This window comes from Trichomonas vaginalis, chromosome V (assembly GCF_026262505.1).
Source record: "Trichomonas vaginalis G3 chromosome V, whole genome shotgun sequence".
Lineage (NCBI taxonomy): Eukaryota > Parabasalia > Trichomonadida > Trichomonadidae > Trichomonas > Trichomonas vaginalis.
Window position 1 is genome coordinate 17,762,498 of NC_067207.1, and position 19,185 is coordinate 17,781,682.

A 19,185-nucleotide genomic window follows, 5' to 3' on the forward strand; every position below is an offset into this window, starting at 1 on the left:
TTTATTTCAGAAAAAATGGAAGCAACCCATAAAACATCTTCTCATCATTTTATAGCTATTCATACATTTCTTTTCAAAGTTGTGAAATTAAATAAGACAGGAATTAGATTTAATGTATCAGGGTACGCATTCTTAAGTAAATTAAAATGTATTCGTCACGTCGCAGATGATAAAAATTTATGTGTTCTTAATTCATTTTATGGACTTTAATAAATAAACTTTATTTTTATTTATTTATTTAATTTTTTTTCTTACATAAATGAACAAAAACGGAACAGCTAAAATGAATGATAATCAAATTAGAGCAGAAGGTAGAAGGTTATTTAAACGCTTCTATAACATTCCTGATGGTGTTAATCCTAAAACTCGTAGAAGCTATTTAAATGAAGCAATAGATGCATATGACGGGTTTGACATTTCATCAGAAAGTGAGAGATTAGCGAGAATGTTAAATGTTAATATTGATTTCTATTATTGTGATCCTCAACCAGAAGACGTGGACATAAATAAGGTAGACTTTCCATTAGTGGATTCAATAATGATAGATCCAGAATTTGAAACAGTAAATATTTTATTAACACAGAGTTCATGTGGAAAACTTCACGCTGACAGAATAACAGACGTAGAAGCACTCACCGGCTATAAAGTTTGTCCATATTGTAAAGAAGAAGTTTATTCTATCCGTGATGATCCAGAAAGGAAAAACCAAAGAAGATTTTTAAAGCATTGTGAGAAATGTAAAGAAAATAATGGGAGATTAATTCAAGACGTTCAATTGCAAAAGACACAGCAACCATATGCACCACATATTACGAAACAAAAGATATATCAGTGGTTATTAGCTCATAATTTGCAGGAATATTATCAACCGACAAGATATTATATTACTTTTGACTTTGAAACATTAGAGACTAAAGAAGAATTACAACTTTCTGAGTGTGCAACTTTGAATGCTTACTTAAAACCATTCATGGTATCATCAACAGTTAAATTAAATGATAAAACATATACGAAGAATTTTTGCTTAACTTCGAGTGATTCTTTTATTTCTGATTGGATTGAGTTTTTATTTTCAACCTGTTCATTAGTTGCTAAATCAAATATTGAACAATATGAAGAATTATTGAAGCCGCAAACGGCGGGGACTTTGTCCCATACATTAAATGAAAAACAGAAGGAAGCATTTAAAGAACTTCTAGATGAGGAATTCAATAAAGTGAATATCATAGGTTTTAATTCGGGAAAGTTTGATTTAAATTTAATTCTTCGTGATTTAAACACTGCAAAATGGAAAATAAAATCAATGCTGGGTTCATCTTCACAATTTAAGCAAATCATTGTAAAGAAAACAAACGTTCCATATGAATTAAGATTTATTGACATCAGAAATTATATAGCGGGTGGGACATTAGACCAATTCACTCAAGATTTCGGAAACAATAAATCACGTGTTAAATCCTTTTTCCCTTATCAATTCATCACATGGGAGAATTACGAAGAAGAATTATATAAAGTGGAACCATTCACGAAAGATTCATTTTATTCAGCATTAACTCAAGAAACTATATCAGATAGTGATTATCAAATATATCTCAATGATGCTAAAAATTTTAAGAATAGATTAGAATATTTTATTCATTATTGCAATAAAGATGTTGAAATTATGATTGACCCAATCGATAAAATTATTGAAGAAACATTTGTTTATAAAATTGATATGCTTCATAATCTTTCTTTATCATCGAATGCTTCAATGATTCGTTACGCTTTAGCATATAAAGACTTTAATCCTAATGAAAAATATCCTGAGGAAGAGATAGAATCAAGTTTTGAATTAACGAAAAAGTATTGGAAATATAAAATTGAATCATATAAGAAACAAGATGAAAAAGCAGAAAGGGATACTAAAAATAATGTTTCAATGGATGATTTTCAATACTATCACGATTTAATCCTTTCATCTAAATGCAAAATGTGTGGTAAAGCGTTTACATATGCAAATAAACCAACATTAGATAGAATCGATAATGAAAAACCACATACCAAAGAAAATTGTCAGTTAATGTGTTGTTATTGCAATGTCATAAAATCAAATAAAGATGAAGATGTTCAACGTTTAAGAATCAATTTAAGAAATTATGCATTAAAATATAATTTACCAATGACTTTAGATTCAGTTGAAGCTTATCACATTCTCCGTAATGGAATTACTGGTGGTCTATCAAATGTTCAACATCGTGTTAATCTTAAAGGAATCACGCACATTAATAAACTTTCATATAGTCCAGAAACTAAAACTGTATCAAATGAGGACACCACCAACATCATGACTCATTTCGTTGGTGTTGATTTTAATTCATTATATCCTTCATCATTTTCATCTAATCCTCATGATTTCATTCAATATACTGACCATAAAATGTATATGCCGGGAAGATTGAATAGTGTTATCATTTGTGATACAGCAACAAAGAAAGCAAAAGCACTGGGAATAATTAAGAAGAAAAATACTTTATTCGTGACTGAAGTAAAGAGTCACATTGATGAAAAATACATTAATGATTACATAAACTTTTTACCGATAATAAGAAACTTAGATATTATCACAGATGAAAAAACAATTGGCAGTTTTATGTATAATTACATGAAATCAAACAATCTACCAGTTGACCAGAAACAGAGGAAATTAACTCAGTTAGCATCAACACACAACCAATATCAACCATTTTCTTCTTATTATCTTTGGTATCTAATCGACAGATTTCATTTTATCATCGATGACATTCAATCAATTTTAACATTTACTAAAAACACTTGCTTTAATGAATTTGCGAACAAATTTATGAACGAAAGACAAAAGGCTGAATTAGAAGGAAATAAAGGAAAAAGTTTATTTTGCAAGATTTCGCTTAATGGATCATATGGTTACGATGCAATGAATACACAAAATTACGCAAAGACTAAAATAATGAATGCACAGAAGGCACGCGTTGCATGTATGTCAAATAAGTTTAAAAACATAAGAGAAATAGGAGAGGATACGTATCAAATGATGCTCAAAGATAGATTTTATAGATGTGAAACATGTTTACAAGAGGCATTCTTTACTTTAGATAATGCTAAATACTGGTATTTGGTTTTCATTTATGATTTTATGTATAAATGCATAAATCTTAATCGTTTTCATTTCATTGAAGGTGATACTGATTCATCTTATTGGGCAATCGCTGGCGATCCAAATCTTCCTAACACTCAAGCATTTCAAGCAATTGTTACCGATAAACAATTTTATGATAAAAACATTTTCAAATTCGCACCATTTGATTTCTTCTGTTTTGATGAGAAATTTAAACCTAAATTAAAGAATAAAGCTGAAGAAAAAGCACATGAGAAGAAGTTATTGGGTTTAGCAATTGAGAAACAAGGTGATAACATGGTTGCTTTATGCCCTAAGTGTTATACATCATTCAACGGTTCAATTGATGGAAGTGATTTTAAAAAGATTGCACAAAAAATGAAAGGTGTTAGTTTACGACAAAATAAACAATTAACACCTAAAAATTATTTGGATATAATAAATGATAAAGTGATATTTGATGGTCAGAATATTAATTTACAACTTAAAAACAGGTCGATGACTCGCTTAACAATCGGTAAGACTGCATTAACAGGAGCACACACTAAGGCTGTATGTTGTGAAAATGGATGTTGTATGCCATTTATTTAATACAATTTAAAATTTTATTTTTAAAAAATGCCACAGAAGAGACAAAAAGAACCGTTAATGATGGTTTTGATTCTTGATCAAAGAGGTGGGCACCCTTAAAACACTTATTTTATTTTTATATAAATGGATAACACAGATTTAAAAAATTTAATTATGATTTAGTACTTAATCAAAATTTTCTTACTTATTATGACTTAAAATCATATCTCCAAAAACATGATAACAATATCGGGGTGATGATATGGATTATTATTATCCATATTATAAAAATGAAATTTTGAAATATCATGATAAAATAATTTCTAAAATTAAAGACAAAATTAAAAATAATGAATATGCAAAGGGAAAAACTAAATCACAACTTAAACAATTGAAAGATTTCAAAAATAAAGTATTAACAGAAGAAGATATTGATGAATTATATAAATTATATAATCCTGAGCCGCAAAAGCCAAATGTTCAACAGCTAAAGGTGCAAAACGCCCAGGTCCTTCAGACCATAAATGAAGCACAAGCTTTAATTTATGATTCATTAGTTAAATCATATTCAGCCCGACTTTTAAATGAAGATCAAATTTTGGAATTCATCCTTCAACATAAACTCGAAGCGGGAAAGTATATCAAACCTTTATATACAGTATATTTAAAACAAATGAATAGAATACATCCAGAATTAATGAAAGGAGGAATGAAATCCAAAACTTCATCATCCAAAATCAAAGCAGATAAAATTAAATCACTTACAACACCAAAACCTCCAACAGTAGTTCCTCCTTCTCCTTCAGTTAATCCTTCATCATTCACTTTATTATATCCATTTCAAACATTAAAGAAGCAAAAAGATTTTAAAAAGGATTTCAAAATATTAAATAAACCAACTGACCCAAAAATTCAACCGTTAAAGGAAAAATTTAGTCGTCCCTCATTTGCACCACATCCATATTCATACGAAATCGATCATTTAGAATATTCAAAAGGAAACGTTACTTATTTATTCGCCATTAACATTAACACCAGATATTTATATTGCATTCCGGTAAAGGGAAAACAGAACAGGAAACAAGAAGAGCTATTCAATACTTACTAGATCATGAAAGAGTAGATAATATCAGGGGTGATGGTGATAAAGGATTTCAGGCAGCTATGGCTCATTATTTTCCACAAATTAATTTTTACTTTTCATCCTCTCCATATACGTTTCATAATAAAATAGTTGATGCAGTAATGAGAACTCTTAGAGATGCGTTAGGGGTTAACGGTCAGATATACTGGGATGGAAATCATGACTCCATCATACAGCAGTTAGTATATTATTACAATAATACATGGCATAGAACTATAAACATGAAACCAGTGGAAATGAAAAATGATATTTCAAAAGAATGGGAATATATTAGAAAGCAAATGGAAAGGTTAAATGATGTTAAACGTGAACAAATTAATTCGGGGCTCATGAATTTTAAACAAGGGGATAAAGTTTTGATTCATCTTGATTATGGAAAAACTGATAAATCAATGACAAAAAGAAGACGAAGATTTGACACAATAGCTGAATTTGTTAGATATATTAACGGTAATGTATTAGTTGAGGTTAACAATAAATTAATAGAAATTCCGATTTATTTTATTACTCCATTATATTTAAATAATATTTAATTTTTTTATTTCGTAAGAAATGAGTGACAACGAAGCATCCAAGAGTCCTGATGATGAATATAAAAAGAAACTAAACAAAATTAAATCAAAAATATGCTATTACAAAAAGAAGCCGCAATGTGGTGGGGTTGAAAACGATCAAGAGAGGAAAGAAATAATCGAAAAATTAGAAACTTATCGTTCAATCCTTAAACTGAGTGAAGCAAAAATAAAAGAATTTAATAGAATAAATAAATTGGTTGGAAGAGATGAATTTAATAAAGATGAATTTTTAAACTCAATCCAAATTTAATTTATATTCCTCATCTTCTCAGTTTTCGTGGTTTGTTGTTTTTAATTAGTTCTTGCATCATTTTTATCATTTCCTCCCTTGTTATGATTCGTGGTAAATTTTGAGCTTGTGGGGTATCCATTTATATAAAATTTTGTTATCAGTTATTTTATCATTAATGATTTTAGGTTATTCAATAATTATTTATTTTTGAAGAACTGATGAGGTCACCAGGTCACCAGGTCACCAGGTAATTTAACTTTTCTGAAAAATGAGACAACATGACATTTTGACAACATCACAGGAGGAAGGCACTTATTATTTATTTTTGAAGAACTGATGAGGTCACCAGGTCACCAGGTAATTTAACTTTTCTGAAAAAATGAGACAACATGACATTTTGACAACATCACAGGAGGAAGGCACTTATTATTTATTTTTGAAGAACTGATGAGGTCACCAGGTCACCAGGTCACCAGGTAATTTAACTTTTCTGAAAAAATGAGACAACATGACATTTTGACAACATCACAGGAGGAAGGCACTTATTATTTATTTTTGAAGAACTGATGAGGTCACCAGGTCACCAGGTCACCAGGTCACCAGGTAATTTAACTTTTCTGAAAAAATGAGACAACATGACATTTTGACAACAGGTATGAAAGGATTAATGTAAAATAAATTCAAATCACACTTTATAAAGCTTCATTTACAGGTATTTCATCGTCAGTAATGAATCCTCATTATCGTTTGGTTCAACCTGTTTATATAATCCTTTCATTTCTTCTTTCAAAACATAATACCATGTCTGTTTACCATCTATTTTTCTTTGTTTCCTATCACATTTATCCTTAATACTCATTTGAAAATTCTTGTCTTTCATGTCTGATAGTTTGCAGAATAGAGCATTTTTACACGTCATACCTACACACAATTCATCATAATGTGTATTTATCCATACATCTAAAGGATTTGATGATAATTCAATTAAATCTTGTTTGGCTTCAGTCATCGGTATGATTCGTACATTAAATGATGAAAGGTCATATTGCATAAAATATGTTAAAAGGTTATCATAAAATTCCTTTGTGCATGAATTCATCAAATTCTTGAAGTAATCAAATTGACCCTTAAATTTACCATTAACTCTTAAAACTACATATCTTCTGTCTCCAACTTCAATTTTGACAGGGTAAACGTTATTAGTTACGAAAATGAAGTTTGCAACGTTCTGTGCTGTTCTTCTGGGTTGATTCTTTTCATTAATTCTTATCTCATTATCCGTTATAATTGATTTCAAAGCGTTGAAGTTTGCGAGTCTGTCTTCACCTACATTCTTGAGTTCATTAAGTACAAGAAACATTTTATTCTCAACTACTGAGTTGAAATTACCCGTTAACTCACCTATTTCAGTAATGGTTTTACATGAATAACCGGCGAGAAGTTCAGAAATAATGTCTGTAAATCTGTTTTTACCTGTTCCCTGAAGTCCTTTCAAAATAATTGCTGTTTCATTCTTGATTCCAGGATGTTGAATCATTGATGCAATCCAGCCGAGAAGGTATTTATACACTTCATCGTTATTATCACAAATGGCTTCTTTAATGAAATTCATAAACATTTCAATTTTTGAGTAATCTGGTTTTTCGAGAATGTTGTATTTATAACCTTGAAACGTTGAGAAAACATCTGGAGAATTAGATTTAAAGCAAACACCCTTAACGGTTAATGAAGACAATTGATTTAGTAGTACATCCCATGCTGTTATGGTTTTACCTTCTTCTTTAAATAATTTAATCATTTTAAGTGACTCTTTCATGTTTGATTGAAGAACGAATGATATTTGATTCATTTTATCGTGGATATTGTAGTCCTTTTGAATGAAATATTTGTTTCCACAATCTACAAAACGGATTACATGTGATAAATCCTCAATTACTTCAGAACTGTTTTTATACTGATGATTTTCAGCCTTATGTCTAATATCTGTTATCAAAAACGAGTCATCAAGTTTGATATCAAATGTTATTTTTGGCTTATGTAATAAAGGCAAAACATATTCATCATAATATTCCTTTTGATATAGTTTTAGAATCTTCACCAAAACAAATGGAGAAGTCATTAAATATGCATATCTATTACGTGCTTTTTCAAAATTACTTTTTGCATTTTCTGTTAAAATGCAGAAGTTATAAACGTTGTCGTATGCTTCATTAATTAAATGATTAGGTAACGAATTAATAGCTTGAAACAGTGTGAATAATGTGATTTCTTTTTCTAAATTCATGTTTCCACCGTCATTATGTACTTTAAAATCACACATGCCATCAACTATGCTCTGGGCAAGTTTATCGTCAATGTTTACATCTTTGTTCTCATTCATGATAGTCTTTATTTCTTCATTCTTTTGTTCAACTCTTACCTTAATATTCAAATCATTTAATATATCATTCACTGTTCTAGTTAATGTTGAATCATAACTTCCACGAATGAATGAGTATGTTTTGATTGGTTCTGTTGCATTCTTGCGAACTCTTGAATCAGCCATAACTACTAAAGAACGCTTTGAATCATCCATAGAAGTCATGATATCGATATCATAATCATTGCAGGAATAACATTTAATCATTCTGTTCGAAACTGCATAGAAGAAATTAGTGTTGCAATAAATGTGAAGACCTCCCGAAGCGGTTTTAACGATAACATCTTTATCCGAAAGTTTTGATAGAATGTCTTTTCTAACCGTTTCTTTAAGTTCATCATTGTATGATTTATTAATATCAACATCTATAATCGTTAAATTTGATATTTTATTTACTAATAAAGCCATACCGGTTTTCCTTCCTCTTCCTCCATCATGTTTGAGGTAGTTATGTAAATCAATCATGTTTTCACCAATTCTTTCGTTGAGGGTTTTAGTTTCTGCCACAACTAATTCCTCAACTAATGAATCAATAACTTTTTCATCAGAAACGATATAGTCACTGTTGTTGTTTGTTGCCGCAACTAATTCCTCAGCTAATTCCTCAACTAATGGATCAATAACTTTTTCATCAGAAACGATATAGTCACTGTTGTTGTTTGTTGCCGTCATTTATATAGGAATAAAAAAATAAAAATAATTTTAAAACTAACTTTATTTTTGGACTGCATCATATTTCCATGACTGTTGTCAAAATGTCATGTTGTCTCATTTTTTCAGAAAAGTTAAATTACCTGGTGACCTGGTGACCCGGTGACCTCATCAGTTCTTCAAAAATAAATAATTATTGAATAACCTAAAATCATTAACGAAACCATTAACGATAAAAATATATTTCCATGACTGTTGTCAAAATGTCATGTTGTCTCATTTTTTCAGAAAAGTTAAATTACCTGGTGACCTGGTGACCTGGTGACCTCATCAGTTCTTCAAAAATAAATAATTATTGAATAACCTAAAATCATTAACGAAACCATTAACGATAAAAATATATTTCCATGACTGTTGTCAAAATGTCATGTTGTCTCATTTTTTCAGAAAAGTTAAATTACCTGGTGACCTGGTGACCTGGTGACCTCATCAGTTCTTCAAAAATAAATAATAAGTGCCTTCCTCCTGTGATGTTGTCAAAATGTCATGTTGTCTCATTTTTTCAGAAAAGTTAAATTACCTGGTGACCTGGTGACCTGGTGACCTCATCAGTTCTTCAAAAATAAATAATAAGTGCCTTCCTCCTGTGATGTTGTCAAAATGTCATGTTGTCTCATTTTTTCAGAAAAGTTAAATTACCTGGTGACCTGGTGACCTCATCAGTTCTTCAAAAATAAATAATAAGTGCCTTCCTCCTGTGATGTTGTCAAAATGTCATGTTGTCTCATTTTTTCAGAAAAGTTAAATTACCTGGTGACCTGGTGACCTGGTGACCTCATCAGTTCTTCAAAAATAAATAATTATTGAATAACCTAAAATCATTAATGATAAAATAACTGATAACAAAATTTTATATAAATGGATACCCCACAAGCTCAAAATTTACCACGAATCATAACAAGGGAGGAAATGATAAAAATGATGCAAGAACTAATTAAAAACAACAAACCACGAAAACTGAGAAGATGAGGAATATAAATTAAATTTGGATTGAGTTTAAAAATTCATCTTTATTAAATTCATCTCTTCCAACCAATTTATTTATTCTATTAAATTCTTTTATTTTTGCTTCACTCAGTTTAAGGATTGAACGATAAGTTTCTAATTTTTCGATTATTTCTTTCCTCTCTTGATCGTTTTCAACCCCACCACATTGCGGCTTCTTTTTGTAATAGCATATTTTTGATTTAATTTTGTTTAGTTTCTTTTTATATTCATCATCAGGACTCTTGGATGCTTCGTTGTCACTCATTTCTTACGAAAATAAAAAAATTAAATATTATTTAAATATAATGGAGTAATAAAATAAATCGGAATTTCTATTAATTTATTGTTAACCTCAACTAATACATTACCGTTAATATATCTAACAAATTCAGCTATTGTGTCAAATCTTCGTCTTCTTTTTGTCATTGATTTATCAGTTTTTCCATAATCAAGATGAATCAAAACTTTATCCCCTTGTTTAAAATTCATGAGCCCCGAATTAATTTGTTCACGTTTAACATCATTTAACCTTTCCATTTGCTTTCTAATATATTCCCATTCTTTTGAAATATCATTTTTCATTTCCACTGGTTTCATGTTTATAGTTCTATGCCATGTATTATTGTAATAATATACTAACTGCTGTATGATGGAGTCATGATTTCCATCCCAGTATATCTGACCGTTAACCCCTAACGCATCTCTAAGAGTTCTCATTACTGCATCAACTATTTTATTATGAAACGTATATGGAGAGGATGAAAAGTAAAAATTAATTTGTGGAAAATAATGAGCCATAGCTGCCTGAAATCCTTTATCACCATCACCCCTGATATTATCTACTCTTTCATGATCTAGTAAGTATTGAATAGCTCTTCTTGTTTCCTGTTCTGTTTTCCCTTTTACCGGAATGCAATATAAATATCTGGTGTTAATGTTAATGGCGAATAAATAAGTAACGTTTCCTTTTGAATATTCTAAATGATCGATTTCGTATGAATATGGATGTGGTGCAAATGAGGGACGACTAAATTTTTCCTTTAACGGTTGAATTTTTGGGTCAGTTGGTTTATTTAATATTTTGAAATCCTTTTTAAAATCTTTTTGCTTCTTTAATGTTTGAAATGGATATAATAAAGTGAATGATGAAGGATTAACTGAAGGAGAAGGAGGAACTACTGTTGGAGGTTTTGGTGTTGTAAGTGATTTAATTTTATCTGCTTTGATTTTGGATGATGAAGTTTTGGATTTCATTCCTCCTTTCATTAATTCTGGATGTATTCTATTCATTTGTTTTAAATATACTGTATATAAAGGTTTGATATACTTTCCCGCTTCGAGTTTATGTTGAAGGATGAATTCCAAAAGTTGATCTTCATTTAAAAGTCGGGCTGAATATGATTTAACTAATGAATCATAAATTAAAGCTTGTGCTTCATTTATGGTCTGAAGGACCTGGGCGTTTTGCACCTTTAGCTGTTGAACATTTGGCTTTTGCGGCTCAGGATTATATAATTTATATAATTCATCAATATCTTCTTCTGTTAATACTTTATTTTTGAAATCTTTCAATTGTTTAAGTTGTGATTTAGTTTTTCCCTTTGCATATTCATTATTTTTAATTTTGTCTTTAATTTTAGAAATTATTTTATCATGATATTTCAAAATTTCATTTTTATAATATGGATAATAATAATCCATATCATCACCCCCGATATTGTTATCATGTTTTTGGAGATATGATTTTAAGTCATAATAAGTAAGAAAATTTTGATTAAGTACTAAATCATAAATTAAATTTTTTAAATCTGTGTTATCCATTTATATAAAAATAAAATAAGTGTTTTAAGGGTGCCCACCTCTTTGATCAAGAATCAAAACCATCATTAACGGTTCTTTTTGTCTCTTCTGTGGCATTTTATTAAAAATAAAATTTTAAATTGTATTAAATAAATGGCATACAACATCCATTTTCACAACATACAGCCTTAGTGTGTGCTCCTGTTAATGCAGTCTTACCGATTGTTAAGCGAGTCATCGACCTGTTTTTAAGTTGTAAATTAATATTCTGACCATCAAATATCACTTTATCATTTATTATATCCAAATAATTTTTAGGTGTTAATTGTTTATTTTGTCGTAAACTAACACCTTTCATTTTTTGTGCAATCTTTTTAAAATCACTTCCATCAATTGAACCGTTGAATGATGTATAACACTTAGGGCATAAAGCAACCATGTTATCACCTTGTTTCTCAATTGCTAAACCCAATAACTTCTTCTCATGTGCTTTTTCTTCAGCTTTATTCTTTAATTTAGGTTTAAATTTCTCATCAAAACAGAAGAAATCAAATGGTGCGAATTTGAAAATGTTTTTATCATAAAATTGTTTATCGGTAACAATTGCTTGAAATGCTTGAGTGTTAGGAAGATTTGGATCGCCAGCGATTGCCCAATAAGATGAATCAGTATCACCTTCAATGAAATGAAAACGATTAAGATTTATGCATTTATACATAAAATCATAAATGAAAACCAAATACCAGTATTTAGCATTATCTAAAGTAAAGAATGCCTCTTGTAAACATGTTTCACATCTATAAAATCTATCTTTGAGCATCATTTGATACGTATCCTCTCCTATTTCTCTTATGTTTTTAAACTTATTTGACATACATGCAACGCGTGCCTTCTGTGCATTCATTATTTTAGTCTTTGCGTAATTTTGTGTATTCATTGCATCGTAACCATATGATCCATTAAGCGAAATCTTGCAAAATAAACTTTTTCCTTTATTTCCTTCTAATTCAGCCTTTTGTCTTTCGTTCATAAATTTGTTCGCAAATTCATTAAAGCAAGTGTTTTTAGTAAATGTTAAAATTGATTGAATGTCATCGATGATAAAATGAAATCTGTCGATTAGATACCAAAGATAATAAGAAGAAAATGGTTGATATTGGTTGTGTGTTGATGCTAACTGAGTTAATTTCCTCTGTTTCTGGTCAACTGGTAGATTGTTTGATTTCATGTAATTATACATAAAACTGCCAATTGTTTTTTCATCTGTGATAATATCTAAGTTTCTTATTATCGGTAAAAAGTTTATGTAATCATTAATGTATTTTTCATCAATGTGACTCTTTACTTCAGTCACGAATAAAGTATTTTTCTTCTTAATTATTCCCAGTGCTTTTGCTTTCTTTGTTGCTGTATCACAAATGATAACACTATTCAATCTTCCCGGCATATACATTTTATGGTCAGTATATTGAATGAAATCATGAGGATTAGATGAAAATGATGAAGGATATAATGAATTAAAATCAACACCAACGAAATGAGTCATGATGTTGGTGGTGTCCTCATTTGATACAGTTTTAGTTTCTGGACTATATGAAAGTTTATTAATGTGCGTGATTCCTTTAAGATTAACACGATGTTGAACATTTGATAGACCACCAGTAATTCCATTACGGAGAATGTGATAAGCTTCAACTGAATCTAAAGTCATTGGTAAATTATATTTTAATGCATAATTTCTTAAATTGATTCTTAAACGTTGAACATCTTCATCTTTATTTGATTTTATGACATTGCAATAACAACACATTAACTGACAATTTTCTTTGGTATGTGGTTTTTCATTATCGATTCTATCTAATGTTGGTTTATTTGCATATGTAAACGCTTTACCACACATTTTGCATTTAGATGAAAGGATTAAATCGTGATAGTATTGAAAATCATCCATTGAAACATTATTTTTAGTATCCCTTTCTGCTTTTTCATCTTGTTTCTTATATGATTCAATTTTATATTTCCAATACTTTTTCGTTAATTCAAAACTTGATTCCACATTTTCTTCTTCTGGATATGTTTCGTTAGGATTAAAGTCTTTATATGCTAAAGCGTAACGAATCATTGAAGCATTCGATGATAAAGAAAGATTATGAAGCATATCAATTTTATAAACAAATGTTTCTTCAATAATTTTATCGATTGGGTCAATCATAATTTCAACATCTTTATTGCAATAATGAATAAAATATTCTAATCTATTCTTAAAATTTTTAGCATCATTGAGATATATTTGATAATCACTATCTGATATAGTTTCTTGAGTTAATGCTGAATAAAATGAATCTTTCGTGAATGGTTCCACTTTATATAATTCTTCTTCGTAATTCTCCCATGTGATGAATTGATAAGGGAAAAAGGATTTAACACGTGATTTATTGTTTCCGAAATCTTGAGTGAATTGGTCTAATGTCCCACCCGCTATATAATTTCTGATGTCAATAAATCTTAATTCATATGGAACGTTTGTTTTCTTTACAATGATTTGCTTAAATTGTGAAGATGAACCCAGCATTGATTTTATTTTCCATTTTGCAGTGTTTAAATCACGAAGAATTAAATTTAAATCAAACTTTCCCGAATTAAAACCTATGATATTCACTTTATTGAATTCCTCATCTAGAAGTTCTTTAAATGCTTCCTTCTGTTTTTCATTTAATGTATGGGACAAAGTCCCCGCCGTTTGCGGCTTCAATAATTCTTCATATTGTTCAATATTTGATTTAGCAACTAATGAACAGGTTGAAAATAAAAACTCAATCCAATCAGAAATAAAAGAATCACTCGAAGTTAAGCAAAAATTCTTCGTATATGTTTTATCATTTAATTTAACTGTTGATGATACCATGAATGGTTTTAAGTAAGCATTCAAAGTTGCACACTCAGAAAGTTGTAATTCTTCTTTAGTCTCTAATGTTTCAAAGTCAAAAGTAATATAATATCTTGTCGGTTGATAATATTCCTGCAAATTATGAGCTAATAACCACTGATATATCTTTTGTTTCGTAATATGTGGTGCATATGGTTGCTGTGTCTTTTGCAATTGAACGTCTTGAATTAATCTCCCATTATTTTCTTTACATTTCTCACAATGCTTTAAAAATCTTCTTTGGTTTTTCCTTTCTGGATCATCACGGATAGAATAAACTTCTTCTTTACAATATGGACAAACTTTATAGCCGGTGAGTGCTTCTACGTCTGTTATTCTGTCAGCGTGAAGTTTTCCACATGAACTCTGTGTTAATAAAATATTTACTGTTTCAAATTCTGGATCTATCATTATTGAATCCACTAATGGAAAGTCTACCTTATTTATGTCCACGTCTTCTGGTTGAGGATCACAATAATAGAAATCAATATTAACATTTAACATTCTCGCTAATCTCTCACTTTCTGATGAAATGTCAAACCCGTCATATGCATCTATTGCTTCATTTAAATAGCTTCTACGAGTTTTAGGATTAACACCATCAGGAATGTTATAGAAGCGTTTAAATAACCTTCTACCTTCTGCTCTAATTTGATTATCATTCATTTTAGCTGTTCCGTTTTTGTTCATTTATGTAAGAAAAAAAATTAAATAAATAAATAAAAATAAAGTTTATTTATTAAAGTCCATAAAATGAATTAAGAACACATAAATTTTTATCATCTGCGACGTGACGAATACATTTTAATTTACTTAAGAATGCGTACCCTGATACATTAAATCTAATTCCTGTCTTATTTAATTTCACAACTTTGAAAAGAAATGTATGAATAGCTATAAAATGATGAGAAGATGTTTTATGGGTTGCTTCCATTTTTTCTGAAATAAATGAATAAATATAATGTTTATAAGTTTTCATATCTTTTATGTTCTTAATAACGAATGGTATAGACCTTTCAACTTCATCTTCCTTCGGTGCTGTTCTTTCATATGAAACATTATTAGTATCTTCAATAATGAAACCGCAATCACACAAAATTTTATAGGTTCCAATGGTTTCTTTTGATATTTTATCTAATAAATCAAAAACTTTATCAACACCTGTGCATTTATTTAAATAATAATTTGTGTAAATATCATGATCTTCTTTCTTAATCGTATTAGTTGCATATGTCACGTTTTTAAGAGCTTTTTTGAATTTTTCGGAATCTAAAGGTGGTGAAAGTAATATACAAGGGTATTCTTCATTATCAATAAATTGTAACTTATGTTTACGAATAAATTTAGTTCCTTCTTCTGAAAGTGTTTCATCTATTTCACCATCTAATAAATTTTGTGTTGATTCTGAGACATAATTTTTATATCTTTCTTCATGAGATTTCTGAACTTCTGATTCTGAAGCTGGGATATTCATTAAACCCTCTACTTCATTTTCATTATATTTTTCAACTTCTCTTAATTCCTTAATTTTTTCATCTATTTCATCTCTTATTTTTTCCAGTCTTTCAATTTCATCATATTCATCATCTTTAATCCGTTCTTCATAATATTCAGGGAAAACATCAGGTTCTTTAGGTTTTTCTTTTTTAGAAGTGGGATATAAGAAATTTATAACATCATCTTTATTCATTTTTCCATCATAATCAAACTCATTTAAAAACTCCGCAAATTTTTGACAATTTCTTAAATAAAATTTATCAACCTCATAACCCGCCTCCTCTAATATATCCTTTATTTCCTCATTTGTGAATCCCAATTTTTTCACGTTGTTAGTTTTGACGCTCATTTCATACAAAATAAAAAATAAAATGTTCAAAATTGTAAGACATGAATCAAATAATTGATTTCATAAATTCAAATAATCATTAGTTTCTTAAAGTTCAATGTTGAACTCATCAAATTCTTCTTCATCAACATCATTATCTTTAGCGAGTTTAATTACTCTTTCAACTCTATCTTTTGATAGTCTTGCGTTTAATTTTTTCTGAAGTTTTTCGTTACCAAGTTCTAAAATTTTACATGGATGATATTTAAACCTGTTAAATTCTTTTTCCTCAGTTTTAATCATTAATCTACAAAGAACTTTAGTGAGGTGATTTTGTTGTTTAAACCATTTATTTATCATTAATATTTGTTATAAATTCAATATCCGGAATTAATTCCCAAATTTTTGAATTTTCGATTAATTTACCATCAAATGCAAAAGCAATGGGTTTAATATTAAACTTACCTTTATAAAATGAACTTTCTATGTAATCATCAAAATAAACGTCTACTTGTTTAACCTGGGTGAGAATTGGTGAAAGTTTATCCATTAATTGATTCACAGTCACGAATCTTGTTCCGTTCATTTCTTACGAATTAAAAATAAAATAATAAACATAACTAAGTTTTAATTTTTCGTAAGAAGTTTATTTTAAAATTAATGTTAATTTTTTAAAGTTTATTTTTTAATGTGTTTATTACATCATTTATGGGCTGAGTGTAAATGTCTTACAATTTTGAACATTTTTTAAATCTTGATTTATTCAAAAACGTAAGAATAAAAACCGTAAGAATCATACATTTTTTACTTCATATGTCAAAAAAATGTTACAAAATCGTTGAGAAAGGGACAGACTAGCCCATTGTCACTTTTTAATTTAGCAAATGAACGCTTATGGAGTGGAGTTTTTGGGTAAATCTGATTTGCTTATAAATGAAATAAAATCAAAAGAAACCATATTGGCATTATATTATGCAAAAATAAATGATCTTACTTAGTACTTTTAAAGTTAATTTCAGAAAAAATTTGACACAATGGTATCCGGCACATACAAGTGGTGTACAACCAAAATATAAGTTGGTTTAAACATATATTGCTATATCTCATGATCTTACTTAGTACTTTTAAAGTTAATTTCAGAAAAAATTTGACACAATGGTATCCGGCACATACAAGTGGTGTACAACCAAAATATAAGTTGGTTTAAACATATATTGCTATATCTCATGATCTTACTTAGTACTTTTAAAGTTAATTTCAGAAAAAATTTGACACAATGGTATCCGGCACATACAAGTGGTGTACAACCAAAATATAAGTTGGTTTAAACATATATTGCTATATCTCATGATCTTACTTAGTACTTTTAAAGTTAATTTCAGAAAAAATTTGACACAATGGTATCCGGCACATACAAGTGGTGTACAACCAAATCTTCGACTCGATGAACTTGTCATCGAGTTATATTCCAGTGTTGTTCCTTCATTCCTGATTAAGTTGCAAATTAAAGGTCTGGATTCAGAGAGAAGTGTTAAAGTTATCAAAAAAGTCACAAGAGATTTCGAAGAAATGACACAATTTAAAAAAGTCGAATGCATCAGTATGCTTGAAGCTGTTCAGAAAGGTCTGAAAAATGATACACTTGATCCCAACATTGTTTACTCAACATTAAAAATATTATTGCAAAGAAAACAATTGATTTAATAAACATTTAATTTATTATAATTAATTTTTTATTACAGTATAGTAAAAAATGCTATAAATAAATTATTATATTTTATTAAAATGTGACTTTTAATAGTAAGTGAATAAAATAAATCAGGAATTGGGAAAGAAATAAGGTTAATTAAAAATAATGAAAATTACAAGTTTAAGGTTAATGAAAAAGTGACAATGGGCGAGTTTGTCCCCCACTCCAAAATCGTTCAATATTGTATGAATTCTTACGTTTACAAAAAAAGTCACACAACCCGCACTCATATACTACTTTTATATTATTGCAAAATAAAATCTTCATTATTAAGATAAGTACCTTAATATGTACGTAAATTTTAATGAAATTTATACAACATTATAAAAATTTATGAATAAAAACTTGATATAAAATAACATTTTTATTTTTACTAAGAAAAAAAAGGTTTTTGATAATAAATTTATTTTATTTCGAAAAAGTAGCAATAATCGTAAAAGGGTATTGATAGGCTTGCTAAAGTAACTAATTTTAGCTGTCAAATACTTTTGTATTTTGAAGTAAATTAGTATAAATTTGTTTTTACTTTTATTTCGAAAAAGTAGCAATAATCGTAAAAGGGTATTGATAGGCTTGCTAAAGTAACTAATTTTAGCTGTCAAATACTTTTGTATTTTGAAGTAAATTAGTATAAATTTGTTTTTACTTTTATTCGAAAAAGTAGCAATAATCGTAAAAGGGTATTGATAGGCTTGCTAAAGTAACTAATTTTAGCTGTCAAATACTTTTTGTATTTTGAAGTAAATTAGTATAAATTTGATATTATTTTAACTCCCTTTGAAAACCTCAATTTTCCATACAGAGGGAACGGGAATAGCATCCAATATTCCCTGAGAATGGTTGCGCATTCTCAGTTCCCTCTATATTTCGAACGAAGCTCTCATCGGTCTTTTTTTTTAATACTAAACGTTTTTTTCCCTGTCACTTTTAGCTAAAATTTGGGTTTGCCGCTAGATTTTTTAGTTGCAATTCGTATTTCATCCCTACCCGGATCCAAATTGATGAATATCACAGAAAATTTCCTATACGATAATATTTGTATTTCGATATCATTGATATTGACAATTTTATTGCATCATCAATAACTTTCTGATGAAGAAGATAAAATCA

The 19,185-nt window shown here is 28.9% G+C and overlaps 4 protein-coding genes and 2 pseudogenes across 6 annotated transcripts, besides 3 other annotated features; 2 read left to right on the forward strand and 4 right to left on the reverse strand.

Annotated features, from left to right (window-relative positions):
- Positions 1 to 16,432: part of a mobile genetic element that runs on past the window's edge.
- On the forward strand, positions 260 to 3,506 carry TVAGG3_0356070 (DNA/RNA polymerase superfamily; the record flags this gene model as incomplete). Its single annotated transcript, XM_051231293.1, has 1 exon — positions 260 to 3,506. A coding segment is annotated over one exon (3,247 nt), but the record flags the coding sequence as incomplete, so codon positions are not given.
- On the forward strand, positions 4,404 to 5,383 carry TVAGG3_0356080 (annotated as a pseudogene). The gene has a single exon. A coding segment is annotated over exon 1 (980 nt).
- Positions 6,350 to 6,516, reverse strand: TVAGG3_0356090 (annotated as a pseudogene). Its single transcript has one exon. A coding segment is annotated over exon 1 (167 nt).
- On the reverse strand, positions 7,245 to 8,748 carry TVAGG3_0356100 (Prim-pol domain family; the record flags this gene model as incomplete). The annotated part of the gene is made up of 1 exon (XM_051231294.1): positions 7,245 to 8,748. A coding segment is annotated over one exon (1,504 nt), but the record flags the coding sequence as incomplete, so codon positions are not given.
- Positions 10,735 to 11,595, reverse strand: TVAGG3_0356110 (uncharacterized protein; the record flags this gene model as incomplete). The annotated part of the gene is made up of 1 exon (XM_051231295.1): positions 10,735 to 11,595. A coding segment is annotated over one exon (861 nt), but the record flags the coding sequence as incomplete, so codon positions are not given.
- On the reverse strand, positions 11,720 to 12,604 carry TVAGG3_0356120 (DNA/RNA polymerases family; the record flags this gene model as incomplete). The annotated part of the gene is made up of 1 exon (XM_051231296.1): positions 11,720 to 12,604. One exon carries the CDS (start codon positions 12,602 to 12,604, stop codon positions 11,720 to 11,722), a length of 885 nt encoding a protein of 294 aa, XP_051101026.1.
- A 733-nt stretch (positions 16,433 to 17,165) lies between the features above and the next one.
- Positions 17,166 to 18,241: a mobile genetic element.
- Positions 18,242 to 18,346: 105 nt separating this feature from the next.
- Positions 18,347 to 19,024: a mobile genetic element.
- Positions 19,025 to 19,185: the final 161 nt, after the last annotated feature.